The sequence below is a fragment of the Onychostoma macrolepis genome, chromosome 14 (genome assembly GCF_012432095.1).
Source record: "Onychostoma macrolepis isolate SWU-2019 chromosome 14, ASM1243209v1, whole genome shotgun sequence".
Lineage (NCBI taxonomy): Eukaryota > Metazoa > Chordata > Actinopteri > Cypriniformes > Cyprinidae > Onychostoma > Onychostoma macrolepis.
The window spans coordinates 15,147,336-15,162,563 of record NC_081168.1 but is presented as its reverse complement, the minus strand read 5'-3'; the positions used below and the strand labels follow the sequence as shown (position 1 = coordinate 15,162,563).

The 15,228-nt window shown below is 37.1% G+C and overlaps 1 protein-coding gene across 8 annotated transcripts in view; it reads right to left on the bottom strand.

Annotated features, from left to right (window-relative positions):
- Positions 1-372: 372 nt before the first annotated feature.
- Positions 373-15,228, bottom strand: part of lingo2 (leucine rich repeat and Ig domain containing 2) — a 319,995-nt gene continuing 305,139 nt past the window's right edge. For 7 of the 8 annotated variants that reach the window (XM_058798129.1, XM_058798130.1, XM_058798128.1 and 4 more), the window contains one exon: positions 373-3,230. In XM_058798129.1, the coding sequence (XP_058654112.1) occupies positions 1,371-3,218 (1,848 nt within the window). In that variant the 5' untranslated portion in view covers positions 3,219-3,230 and the 3' untranslated portion in view covers positions 373-1,370. Of the gene's footprint in view, positions 3,231-13,830; positions 13,865-15,228 lie in introns of those variants that run through there. The other variant, XM_058798123.1, reaches the window with a different exon arrangement.

Below are 15,228 nucleotides of genomic sequence, written 5' to 3'. Positions count from 1 at the left end.
GCTTTTCTAGAGATGTTTCTCTAGATAACGTGCTTCCTGCTGTGGAGATTATTCATGCAAAATATCTTATTTCATCAGCATTCAGTTTCATCTTATCCTCACGTATATTTTCTCTGATTCATCCAATTTCTTTAGTTCAACCTCAGATTGCCTAACAATGTTTGGACAGCAGAGTTAAATGCAAACCACCTAAATTATATGTAATTAAATTGTCTTTCAAAGTATATAAAACATACCATATCCAAAGAAGTACTGTACTTAGCAGTGTGAAATAATATAAATTTAAATGTAATATATATGCAATTAGATGAGTCTAAATACAACATCAGAATACAAATCAATATTCTTTATTCCACATACATGTATTTTTTTCTTTTACTTTGAACTGTTTACAATCTAAATGATTCAACAACAAAATGAGAAACTACCACAACAAAGTCAGAATTGTTTACTAGGGAAGGAAAGAAAAAAAAAGTAATAATTAAAAAATGAATAATGGTAGCTTGACTGGAAATGGAGACATTTTGTATTTTGTACCAGATGAGGGGTTAAAGTCACAGAAATGGACAAGAGCACAACTAAAAATGGTGTGTTAATTAATGTGTATACTTGTAGCAAAATCATAGGGAAAAAAATCATGAATTTAAACCATTTCAAAATCTTCACCTTGTATTATTGAGTTTGAACGTAATGGCCTTTGTTAATAAATAATCTCTCTTCTTTTTTTCAGATTATAAACAAATATAATATTCTTCATATCAGGAGAATAACTTGGGGTAGACAAACGGCACACATGTTCCCCGGAGTAACATTTCACACCCGCTAAAGCCCTTTGTCCTCCATCCTCAAACAGTTTGAGTAGCGAGACGATGGCTTGATCACACAGTATTTCCTTCGAATCAAGGGAAATGTAAATTTTGGCGGTCATTGCATTTTGTGAACAATGCAACAAAAGAAAGTGTTTATACATGTTAACATACACATACATAACTGAGCATTACGTACATATATGCAGGATAATGAGGGAGAGAACAGATTCCCGATCATCTGTTGGTCGCTGTGAGAAAGCATGTGCGAGCCTCGGCAAATAAGAGTAATACTTGAATTTTACAAATCGGTTCTGTACACAATTTGTGTTGGAGTGTTGGTGAACATCCCTACCAAGAGGATTTCATACAAATTGAAAGTGGTTCATTATTGACACATATTATTCCCCTTGCGCATCCAGTGAAGTCCAAGCCTAACCAAAACCTGGACTGAATCTTAGGGACTGTTGATTTTCCTGGTATTGGTCTGAAGGAGTCCTGTTCCAGGTACCATTTGTGAAACATAGATCAGTGTAAATTCCCACTGGTATTACTTTCAATGTGTTAAATCATTTTCATGTTAAAGCGACGTGGCCCAGCACCCTGGTCTGCCTCCTCAGCGGAGGTCCCATTGGACTTTGAGCGTGGCACGTACTCAATATCAATGTTGTTTTTATGTTTGCCTTTTCCCCGACTCCATACAAACAGGAGCAAGAAGCAGAAGAGAACCACTCCTAGGAATGTGAAACAGCCCATGGCTGTAGAAACTAAGATAGTCTTTAGGTCCAGGCCAAAGGTCACATTGGGGAGGTTGGTACCATTGGCAGTGGCATTGCTTGTATCCGTGTAATGCTGGGTCCTGTTGGCATACAGCGAGCCCAGACTTTTCACTGCCAGTGATACCATAAGAGTGTCATTGCCTGCTGTGTTAGAGGCCACACACATATACACACCGTCATCCTGAACCTCCGCCGCCTTGATATCCAACGAGCCGTTGTTTTGGACTGTCACCCTGCCATGGCTCCTGTTGGTCAGGTGTCTCCGGCGTGGGGTCACCCAGGAAATAGTGGGTCGTGGGGTCCCCTCTGCACTGCAGTGTAAACGGGCAGACTGTCCCTCCTCCACGGACACCATCTGAGTCCGATTTTCTCTGATCTTCGGCTTGGTGCAGGTCACGTAGTAGGATAGAAGGGTCTCTTTGAACTCCTTGAAGGGGCGTCCATGGATTCCTTCCGGAGTGCTGCACTCGGGCTGGGTGTCACCAAAAGAAATGGAATGGCGCCTTTGCAGCAACCACATAAGTCGGCAGTCGCACACCAGAGGATTGTTGTTGATCAACAGCACCTCTAGGGCCTCGGGAGCATGGAATACACCCCTCTCCAGGGTATCAAGGCGGTTGTGGGAAACATTTAGCGAATGGAGCCAGCGGATGCCTTGGAAAGCGTAGGGTTCGATGGACACCAGTTGAGACCCAGCCAGCCTCAGCTCACGCAGTCGCACCAGGTCCTGAAGCAGGCCACCCTCCACTGTCCGGATACGACTGTAGGAGAGATTAAGGTGTGTGAGGTAAGGCAGGTGGCGAAGAGCCTGGTAAGGGAAAGAGGACAGATTGGTGTTGGTAATAGAGAGTGTGGTGAGGTTGAGGCCATGCAGAGAATTAGCAGGGACCAAATCTAACGATGGCCAATTGTCGATCTCTAGGTGACGAAGGTGGAACAGCTTCTTGAAGGAGTAGGGGTGTAGAGAGCTGATACTGAGGTAGCGCATATGTAGGCTCACCAGGTTGTGCAGGTGGGACAGGGCATCTGTGGGCACCACCGTCAAGTTACAGCGCTCCAACGTCAGACTCTCCAATGACAATAGTCCACTGAAGGCTCGGTGAGAAATGTAAACCAGCTCATTGTCTCCAACTTCTAATGACCTGAGGTTGCGCAGGTCCTGGAACATATAGTCCACCAGAATGACAACTTTGTTGTCACTGATATCCAGGTTCGTCAGGTTGGAGAGGCCGGAGAAGACGCCTAGAGAGAGGAGTTTGATACGGTTGCTCTTTAAGCTCAGTGTGTGGAGGCTGTAGAGAGAGTTGAAGGCTCCAGGCTCAACGTAGGCAATGATGTTCCCACTCAGGTCCAGTTCTTCTATGTGTGGATAGACAGAAAAGTCATCAGGGTTGACGGCCGGAATGCGATTCTTGCTGAGATCAAGGATTCGTGTCTCAGTTGGGACTCCATCAGGGATGGTGTTGTAGCGCTTGCGGTGGCAGATAACAGAGCGGCTCTGGGCGGAGCACTCGCAGCGGGCAGGGCAAGCCAGAGTGGAGCCCACGAACACGGCCACCAGGGCCAGCCCCAGCAAAGGCTGCCAGCAAGACACGGCTGTGTGCAGCATGACTCGACTCAAACAGTCCACCATACTGTCATGGCTCTGAAAGAAACAGAAAAACAAAAAGTTAGTATGTGAAATAACATGTTTTGGCATTGTATAAAGTCGCAAATAATATCCAGTTAGCGACTTAAGCGAAAAAAAAAAAAAAAAAAAAGTCTTAGGTACTTAATCCCATTTACCAATACCGGTTAGTGTCTTGTAACATTATATGCACAACATGGATTAATCTAAAACAACAGGAGACACCACTCAATGGACTTGATATGAATTTGTTTGTATTGCACATAAAAAACTAGCTGATCGGTGTAGCCATGCACATACAAATGAACACTGCCTCAGTTCTTGCTTGTGGGTTTGTATGTGCATGGATTGATTCTTTATTGTTTGCACATGAATTCACAGCCCTACGGGTGTCCTGCTGTTTTTCTTTCTCAGTCAGTTCAGTGCTTTTGAAGATTTGGACTTTCTCACCATTACAATTTCTGTGTGGTTTTGCAGTTTTCCTAAAGCTCTTTCCGAAATCTTTTTCAAAACATCTATGCTCATTAATAGTAGTATACAGTATTATACCTATTTGAAAGAGTTGTTCAAAAGTAATTGTTAAATACATATTCATTAAATGCTAATTTAATTATAAACATTCATAGAGTATGACTTAGAGAACAAAGACCATAAATTACACAATTAACTTAATATGGTCTTCGTTTCAAAGTGGACAGCAGCATAAATTATTATTTAGGCGTTTGAAAGATTTTGTTCATTATGTCTACAGAAAAAAACCATTTGCTTATCGGATTCAGCCTTGAACATATAAAAATAAAGTTTAGCTTTATTATTTTTTTAACTTTCAAAGAATATACATCTACATTTATCCCAGACAGTAAGCAGTGTCGGCCCAGATCCGGCCCACATCTGGCCCACATGGATTTCACATGGGCCAGATGTGGGCTGGATCTGGGCCAAACTATGTTGCTGTCTGGGATCATTTGTACAGCACAAACACATTTACAGACACAAGACAAATCAGAATTATAGTGATTTCCAAACTGCACCCATAAATATAAATAGTTGGAGGGCACAATCCTCTGGTGCAGACATTACAGATACAATTATGTAGATTACTACATAGGTGGAAAAGATGAGTAAATGATGCCTCAGAGGTTAATAAAACACATTTACTGCCTTTTTAGACATTCACCTTAATACAACCTCTGCACAAGACTCAAAACAAATCATAGTTGAATAATATCATTTTTGTCCTGACATCAACACTCAAATTCAGAATCTGTTTATGTATGTGAGCCCACCTCTAAAAGAGAAGCTGACTGCATTTGAGGCTAAACAAGAGCCAGATGACAATAAAACGTGCAACTTCTTGTTTGTAAAAGACCTGTACCGTAACTTGCGACCTTGATGTTGTACTCTTTCTGTTGCCACTCTTACCTGTTGCTAACGTTTGTCAGTTATTATTTTCAGATCTTCATAAAGGCCTTGATTTTATTCAACCTTTTTTAACTTTCTGTGGAACTTGGTGGTCTTCATACTCTTCAAAATATAATAACTTGTGTTACGACTCATGAAACAATTTCCTAGAATTCTTTGAAACAACTTTACTTCTTGGCTGACATCTTGTACATTTAACCCCTCCTCTTAATCAACCCGTCTCTATTGTGGGGACAACCAGCTGATGGACAAAATCAAGCACCGCAATCAAATATTTCTCATTGAATAACATGTTTAAACTGGAAATATATGTCAAAATTAGTTAAATGGGACGCAAACAACAATTCCTGTTGACTTTCGAAGCACTGTCAGTGTGATTACTCTTCTCTCTTGTTTGGTGATGTTTTTTTTGGCTCAGCATACTCAGCATTGTGTGAAAAATCTCACTGCAGTCAAGTCACAGTGGTGTCTGCCTGTGTGCATCAGCGAAAACAAGCACTCACACATGATGCATGTGGAGACAGTTTCATAAACGTCCTGCAGTGTGACTAAGTGTGCATGTGTTTGTTTCATTGTTTATGTAAATATGCAGTTTCACAGTCACATTTGAAATTGAGATGGCTGTTTGTAAGTTGATGCATTATAGTGTTGAAGTCATAGCAACTTTTGCACTGCATCTGGTTGGAACTTACTTCAAATTGTAGGATGTGCATGTCAATGTTTGACCTCTAGAGGGCAGGTTTGCATAATAGGGTGATTCAGAAAACCAAACGAGGACATAGGTAATAACAGATTTAATCAAAGGAGTGCCATTTATAATGTGTTCATTTGTAAATTTAGACAATATTTCAATAAACAATGTAATTTGAACATTTTATGAGCGCTAGATTAAAAATGAGCATTTTCCCTGCTTGTTTGCAACCTGTGCACTGTAAATTCTACATATGAAATTACAATACAATAAATGAAGAAAATATATCATCTAAACTAACATTAAAAAGATAAAACTTTGCAGCCTTCAGTGAACAGTACAAATGAATGAGTGTCAGGAATGCATAATGAACTAGAGTTTAATGACGTAAACATAATTTTTTGATTGTTCCTACGCATTTGGCAAAGATAAAACAATGTGATGTTCAAGTAGAAAATGCAAAAATGAGTATCTGCAAAGCTCAACGATGAGTAGTGTGTAAGTGTGTGGGTGTGTGTTGGTGAAGCAGACAGATTGTGAAACAGGTTGTGAAAAGTGCACAGACACAGCAGCTCATCTGGTGTGTCATTGGCCACACTAAATTTAAAGAGAGAAAAAGAGGTGCAGAAACCCCGCAGGCATAAAACACAGCCTGGTCGAATTTTTAAACATGTATATGCACTCTCATTATACGACGTGAAATGCCACGCATCCGCAGAGAGCAAATCGCAATTTTAGCAAATGTATACGGTCTCCTCTTGCACATAAACAGATTAATTGGGTGCGGGTGGTGGCGGTGACAGAAGACGTATACATGGGTCTAAATATTGACAGCATTTTCCCTCTACCAAGACAATGACCAGTGAAACAGAGCAAAAACAAATATTACACAACTCTTCCTTGTTTAGACAGAGTGTCTGTTTTGCCTGACCAAAATATATGCTAATCATCACAAAAATGTTATTTGGTGTCCTGTTTATTCTTGGCTTTATTAGCGTTGCCAATTATGCCCTGAAACCAAACAGAATAAAAATAAATGAGACTTAGTATGATAAGACGAGAACACATTCTCCCTCATAGCAGGCCTATGTTTAGATTCCCACAATGAGCAATTTGAAGCGTTAACCTTGTGTTGACACGCGTCTCCAAGTGAGCACAGTGAAGAAACGCAAACATGACATCACCGTGTTTGCATCAAGAGTCTTATTAGATGACAAAATTAGTCTTTCTTTCACTAACATGCATATACACACAGATACTGACAGACCAGAGTATACAAAGACGTATTTACACATCCAAAGACACTTCACTACTTCATATTTAATGAACAATTTGTACCTAGGTTAACCTTTCTTGATCTTATTGGTTATTTCCCCCAAGCTGAATTTAGATGCTTCTTTGTTAGCTATTCAATACTGTATTGATCTGGGAGAGTTATATATGGAACCAATTGGTCTTTTGTCAAATCCATACAACACATTTGTTCATGACTCATGCCTCATGATATTCACACATTTTCAATTCTTAGGTGGTTTGGATAGGCCAATTACAGCATTCCACACAATGGTTTGGATATATAAATATAGCTATAAATATAATGCTATATTTAAATAAATATGTAGGATTGGATGTGAATGAATAATTAGGTAACACTTTATTATAACTGTACGCTATGAATCATTAGGTAAGCATTAGTAAATAGTTAGTTCATCCTTTATAAAGCATTGTCCCAACATTAATAGTCATTAGTAAGCAGTTTATAAATACAGCTATACATGCCTTGTTTTTTATTTATTAGGCATATCTATTACAAAGGAGATTTAAAGGCTCAGTTATCTTCCTAACAGAAAAATCCAACAAACACAACACAGAGGGATATATCAGTCCCAACACAGGACAGAAATATATATTTTTTTCAAGATGCTAAGAATGAAACTGTACAACTGTAAACTTGATTTATTTTTTATTTATTCATTTATTTTTTAATGAAATTGCAGAGGTTTATTTTCCTTTTTTTTTATCAAGTGTACAGTTTCATTTTTTGCATCATGAAAAAATATTTCTGTGTTCTGTATGCCTCTGTGTTGTGTTTGTTTAACTTTTTTGTTTGGGAGATAAATGAGCCTTTACATCTGCTTTGTAAATGCTTTATAAGGTATAAATAGTCCTCACTTTAGATGAGCTCACAAAAATAGATGTCTGGCAACTACTAAATGTTTTATTACTACCTGACTTAATCATGAATTATAGCAGGAATATGTGTTAATAAAGCATTTATTAACACACTGAACAAATATTATCATGTGTCTAAATAATAAGATTTATAAATGGACATTTAAATAGCTTATTAATCATTTACTTACACTTTCTAAATGATCTTATGAACCACTGACAACTCCTAAATAACTGGTTTGTAAATAACGTAATCATTTAGAAATGTTAAATTGATCATTAATAAAGTATGAAAATACAATTATCAAACATTATATATATGCTCAAGAACAAAACATTTATAGCTGTATTTATAAAATGCTTACTAATGCCTATTAATGCTGGAACAATGCTTTATAAAGGATGGATTGACTATTTACTAATGCTTAATTAATTATTCATAGTGTGCAGTTATTATAAAGTGTTACCCCAGCTGTATCAAGCTAGGAGGCTAGCAAACCAATTTGTACAATCTCGTTTAAGGTGTTTGCTTCAACAAGTATATAACTGATGTTTATAGAGGAGAGGTTGAAAAATAAGAAGCATTGGTAACATCACCTGAAACTGAAACTCATTATGATGAAATTTTAAGACGACAACAATTACAACAATTAATCTCTTAGATTAAGATTTCGCCTCATAACATGTATAAAGAAATTAAATAGGGCCAATTTTGATATCATGACTTTAAAAGCTTGGCCATTTATTTTGCTTGCTATTCAATCTGCAAATTCATTTCATTTACTCTTCTATATGCTGACATGTGAATGCATGCCTGTTACATAGATAGGGAGAGAAAGATAGCATTTAAACACCTGGGACATGTATTTTGTCCCGACCAGGCTGTGATCGGCTTAAAGCATGTGAATGGTCCTCCCTAGCTCTGTCAACCAGACTAGAACCAAGTCTAATACCCTTACATGGGCTCTCCAGCATTTTCCGGTCTTTTGCCTTGGCAGTTTTAGACTTTAGATAACAAACTGGACTCCTGTGCAATCAAGCAGCAAATGCCATTTTAAGCCAGGATGTGCTCTATCTCCACTCACAGACTATCTTGGTCCTTCTGATGTGGTCCACCTATTATGATGGCCACACCCTGCAAGAGCCCTGTGGATATATATATTTTTTACTTCACCATTAGGAAAAGGCTTGATAGACACTATTTCTCCAAATGGCCATTGAGTGAACAAGGTAAAGAGATTATGGAATGGAAAATAATGTAAGCTCTGGAATAATTACACAAAATTAAATATAATCATGCGGAAAGAATGAGGTACAGCACGGTTGCATGCATGGTCAGTCCGATATTAGCATTTGAATGGAGACAGCTCTCAGTTTGGCACTTGTCCCTCCTTTTCTTAGCTACAAGAGAAGTTACAAGAGAGTTAATATGATAAAAAATATATAAATAATTACCTCACTAACTTTTTCTGTGTAATATATTCAATTCAGTATCCAAATAACTATTCGTTATATAAACCCTAAATATTCCATGTACATATATACTGTATGTACAGTACTTTTTACACAGTGGTTTGCTAAGACTTTGCTTAAGGAAACTGTTGTTTTTTCCCCCACTCACATTAATGCATATACACAACACACCTGCCTCAGCTGGACATAAAGCTTTAGAGAAACAACCACCTCACACAAACAGATGTGTTAGAAGTACAGCCAAATATAGCAAGTGTGTTTTCCTTTTCACACTTTTAGTGTTTTTCAGAAGACACCATGTTACAACAAAGGCAGTGAAATTTCCACCCTTGTTTGCTACATGTTTACTCTAATAATACAAACACATGAATTTCACAAACAATGGGTTTTTTTGGCCTACAGTAGGTTAAAATATTCCAGTAAATATAATCAGCATTGGCATGGACGTGTTCGTTTACCAGCTCTTTCCCAGTAGTAAGCTCAGTGTTCACATCAATATAATTGTTAACGTTATTAAATCATTGCTTTATTGTAATGAGTCTCATATCTTCTAACGATGCTACCCTGAAGGAAAGATGCAATTAACTCAGAGGTTAAAACAGAGAAAGGGTGAACATCTAGCCCTTAATGTTTTAGTGGGCTTGTGTGATATCATCACAGCCACTGGTAATGAGGAGTCAAAGAAGAATCCCTCAAAAGTTTCTTGCAGCTCATCTGTAAGTAGAACTCCACAGATCTTTATCAAAATGTCATCATCTAGGCTGAGAAGGTCTAACAGCCGGTTTGCAGTATAAGAATATTGTGATGTCACATCTATTAGCCACTTGTTGGAGGTTCAGTAATGTTAGCATTTGAGAAACTCTCCAGCAGGCTGTTAAACACCACTTGCCGTGGTTCAAAGAAGTGGACAGGAAACCCCAGCGGCCCATTGACCAAAATAAATCCATTCATCCTACTATTGATTCAGATTTACAAAGTGAGTTTCCACACATAACTCAATCACAAGCACCTCTGCATGATATATATAATGATATTTTCCCCATTTTAAATTCTTATTATCCAATGAAAGGTTAGATTTTTGTGAATTTTTTTAATAAAAGATCAAAAGGATTAACAATGCAGTTTAATTTTCATAGCCTTCTTTGATCATATTTACCAAGGGTGCCGATATTTTTGGCCATGACTGTAAATTGAAAATACCAAGATCAGATTGACTAATACAGAAATGACAAGTTCATTGATTCCCAAATACACAACCATTTAATCCAGTGTGACATGGCAAGTGGAATGTCATTTAATACATTTAATTTTTTTTACTAACAGCTGGATGCTTTGATAGCTAGCGAAATGCTTTTGTAAACACAAATATTTGTTTTCTAATATCTGTATTACTGAGACTTCACTTTTAAACGTACAAAATAATCTATATTTTAAATAAATAAAAAAATAATAAAAAATAATTTAATATTGTATATATTACTACTAATAATACAAATACTAATGAAATTAAATTGAAAAGCATGTCAGATAAGCACAATAAAAATTGAAGAATTTTATACAGTTTATTTTAAACACATTTATTCATGTCTTAATGGGACAGAACTGATAGGACGTTAAATTGCATCATTTTTGATGACTCTGCTTTTCTAAAGCTGTCTCTAACCTGGAGTTTGATTTATTTATCTGTTTTGTGAGGTGAATTTCATGCTGGGTAACAAAAAGCCCCAAAGAGCAATTTACAGTTTTTCACCACCCCACGTGAGGGGCTCCAATTGCTGCGGCAGCACAATCGGCCGCCCCCGCTGAGGAAGTGAGGTGGGATCAACATCTCTGACTGTGAGAATCAAAGGCAAAATCTGAAAACCCCACTAATTATGCCGCGACCAACCATACACTTCACATAGAGCTCATCAGGAGGAACGAGTCTGCATTAATTAGTGATAAAGCAATAGAGGAAGAGAGAGACACTTCTCTTGTTCCTCTCACCGATAACCCTCTGTTAAGAGTGCAGCCAAGAAGTAGAGTGAAACTCAACTGCTATTTCCTTACGCTCATTCTCTCCTTACTATTTGTTTCAGTGAAGCCTACAAAAAGTGATTTTTTTAAAGTAAAATTTTTAAAAAAAGTTCAAATAGTTCATTGTGTCAAGCATAATGGTATTCTTCTTAACTAATTGTTTCGAATAAATAGTTTCCATGAAAAATGAATCGATGAAATAAAAAAAAGAACCGATCAAGTCTAGCATGCATTCACATCCAGAACTCAAAAACCGCACATCACGTTTGGCTACAATACCTTTTTGGCATCACTCACATCAATGCACCAATTTAGTTTTATTTATTAAATATTGTAATTAAGTCATTATAAGATTTAGGGATAGGGCTACAAAATCTAATCAATCAACAAATTAATAAAATTGCTAACAATCGATAATGAAAATAAGTGATTTGGTTATCAATTAATCATGTTTGTGTGCAAATGCTAGTCACATCACTTTACAGTAGTACATTTCTGACCGAGCTGCTGTGGAAAAGTTGCACAAACCAAGTTATCCTATAGACATAAGAATCCTTTAAGCAAGTCTCTACTAAACTAAGACTTAATTCTGTAAATTATGTGTGCAATAATTCTGACTAAAATACACATTTTGTTATGTTAAATATAGGTAATAACAAGCTACAAAAGTAATTGAATTTTTATACACAAACAACTTTCACTCTTTCAAATTGCTAGTAATTTACACAGGCAATTACAAAGAACCAGCAACTAACATTTGAATTAAATGTGAACTTTTTAATTAGAAAAGCTGAAATATTTTCTGGATGTACTTACATTGGCTTCAGTTGTTTTTCGCTGAATCTGTTCAATTTAAAACAGAAGATGCTATAAATATAAATAAATATAGTTCTGGCTCAGTGTGTGGAGCTAACTAATTCAGCCTTTATGTGGGTTTTAACATAGTATCTCTTTTCATGTGGTGAGATTATTGAACTTACTTACATTTATGCTCACGGCAGAGCTTTCTTTCTATAGGGAACTATACTTCAGCGTAGTTCCCTACAGTAACTCCTTTTTGTATAAAGAGCCCTGCTGTGAGACTCGGAGGCAAAGTGAGGCTGGAACACATTTGTAGGTTTGTCTCTCTAGGAAGTCCTAAACAATGAGAATTAATGGCTTCTGGGTGCCATTCGACCACCATTCAAAATGATAAAGTCATAAGCACATTTTCCTCACGGTTGCTCAATTTAATATAATTCATCAAGTTAATGTGCTACATAAAATGCTGTTAAAAGAGGATAAACACACAGAAGCAGCTGAACTGGGGGAGGGAGCGAGACAGAGAAATGCAGTGCGCATGCAATACACTTCTGACTTGAATTACCTTTTAAAGGTAATAGTCAACACTTGAATGCTTGGCACAGCTGGTCCAGCAACACAGGCGCCGCACAAGTCACCTTGCACTCTGTTCTTAAATGCATTGTGATGGTGCAATTTGGAGTGGAGGGCCTCTTATGAACATCATGGCTTTCTCAGTGCTCCTCGAGAGATATATATCTTTGAGATACAGGAAGGCACTTTCCACACACTCTGGTGTTCCTATGACTTCTACTAAAGTAGTAGAGGAACAAATCCCATGTTTTATTGTGAAAACTATTATATATTTCATACATAAACCTAACTATACCTAAACATGAAAGGTAGCCAGTTTTAAAGACATCTAGAGCCTGCATTATTCATTTTTTTTGGTATTATTAACTGTATTATTATTATTATTATTATTATTTTAACTTTTTAATATTATAAAATTAGTATTTTGTTTTATCACCAAAAAGTGCTTTAATAAGCTTTGAACTATATTCATATTACCACTTTTTCTAACAGGATTTCAGAACCATCAAGTAGAAAATAAAACCGCTTCCAAGGTTGAGGATCAACATTTTCTGAAGGTTAAGCATTGAGTCTCAAAGAGTTATTGTCCTATAAACAATTAAAAAATAAAGATATAGGTGAGATAAAAAACAATTGTCCAATGTTATAGCATCAGCGGTTATGCTAATATTTCTCAAAGGAAGCATAAAAGCTGTTTGTAATTATAGACAGTAACAAAGCCAGCCAGCATATCCAATACTTCAGAAAATCTAAAAACGGAGAGGAAACAGATGCCTTCTGTTCTCAGCGTGAATACATTTGGAGAGTCAGCAGGAAGCAACAGCAAGCATGTGTATAGCCCGCGTGGTCTCAGAGAGGCTGGGGCCGTGTGGGAAGCTGAAGTGTGTGTTATGAGGTCGATGTGTGCACATTCACTCGCTCAAGAGCTTTAGTCATGAATGTGGGCTAGACTATATTAGGAATTCATCAGGGGTGTATGATCACAAACACTTGTCTTTTCCCAACAAGAGTGACAGCACAGGAAACTGACAACCTCCCCACGTCCCAGAACAAAATAGTACAGACCTGATTTGAATGCAGTTCGATTTTGGAAAGTTACATTATGACAATGAAGCCTGTGGTATAAAACAGTCTCCCTTCCCGTAGGATTTATGCACACGTGTGAGAAGAATATCTTTCAAATGACATCTTGTAGAGTATGAAATTACATTTCCGAAGGAATGCACTGCAAAAATAATGAAACTAGAGGCATCAAGCATTAATGATGCTTCAAAACAACAGCTCTCAAGGTTGCCTCCTCAAAACAAAACACCCGCTCCATATCTCTCTCCCTCTCCCACATCCTTTACTCAAGACTAAAATGAGAAACAGCCAGTTAGAGATATCCAATCCCATCCAGAGCCATTATCATTGCTATAAGAAGTGCAAATATTCAGAGAAGCTAATAATCAAATGAAAGGAGCAGCGTACCAGCTTTTTCCGTCTCTTCATCCTGCCCGAGCAGTGCCTTTGACAAGCTCTCACTAATCCCAGCTGGAATCCAGCTCAAACACAGAATGGTCCTCCATCTCCATCTGCTAAGGCTTCTCCTCTTTTCTCTCCTCCAAGCTCCCTCCCTCTTTCCCTCCCTCCCTCATTCAACCCAAACAGACAGAATACTCAACATAAACACAACCTTTAACCTTTAGTCGATGCAATTACAGTATAAATAGATGAAAACACCCACACTGTAAAAAAAAAAATAAAAAAATTAAGGCAACCAGCTTCAGCAGATTTTTGAATTTGCTCAATTTATTTTTGTGGGAGATTCTCAAATTTTTGTTGTATAAACTTAAAACGACAAGTTGAGAAAACTCAAAAATCTGCTGAAGCTGGTTGCCTTAACATTTTAAGTTGGCTCAACTTGTTTTTTTTTTTTTTTAGTGCATGCACACACCTGTGTTTGTGTATATATAGATATATAAAGAATTATAATATAAAGAACAAATAATAATAATAATAAATAAATAAATGAATTACATTTAGCTTAAGTATTGAATGCAAGCAGAAAACCTTTTTTTTTTTTTTTAAACCACAAACATTATTTATCTGAATTATTTTTTTTACATTTTACAGGTATTCTTGGTAAGCCTCTTTAATAGCATTATGAGTCAATGGCCTTCTTCAATTCAGGATGTCAGGCTGAAGTGTATGAGTGTCTTGTTCATCTTTTTTATGCATGTTGCTGGCATTAGAGACACTCTCTCTGCATATCAATCACTTAAACAGAGATTAGCATTTCATTTGAGAGCCATTACTGTAAAAAAAAGTTAAGTTAAATGTATTCAATTATAGTCCATCACATCCATGAGACAGCTGCTTTTTAATGATCCATGAATAATAGATATTAATTGTATCAGTAAGCCTGGATACCTGTGCAGAGTAAATAATAAGGTTTTATGCATTAACATGAGGACACATGTCTGCGGCTTAAGATCAGGCCCTAATATTTTGATCTGTTATGGCTTTGGGAGAGTGTGCTTTTTTCCAAAGGAAAGTAAATGAGGCACAGGGATTTTGGTGCTGAGATGACAATGACAGATGAATTGTCCTGTTCTCTAATGATGTCTCATGTGATTCTTCTGCATAAATTTGTGACTGATACGTTACAGCACATAGATTGCTGTACTTTTTCTAATGAGGGTTAGTGAGATGATCAACTTGGATGAACTCTAATGTCATATCATGCAGTATAATAAGGGCTGTCACAGCAGTTTGTTTTCATTCGTCATGTCTGTCATCAGTTGGGATGGGGTCACAAAATACTTTGCTACGAGTCGATATATTACAGCCAGTAGCTTTAATACAGTATGTGAAGGAAAACAGCTG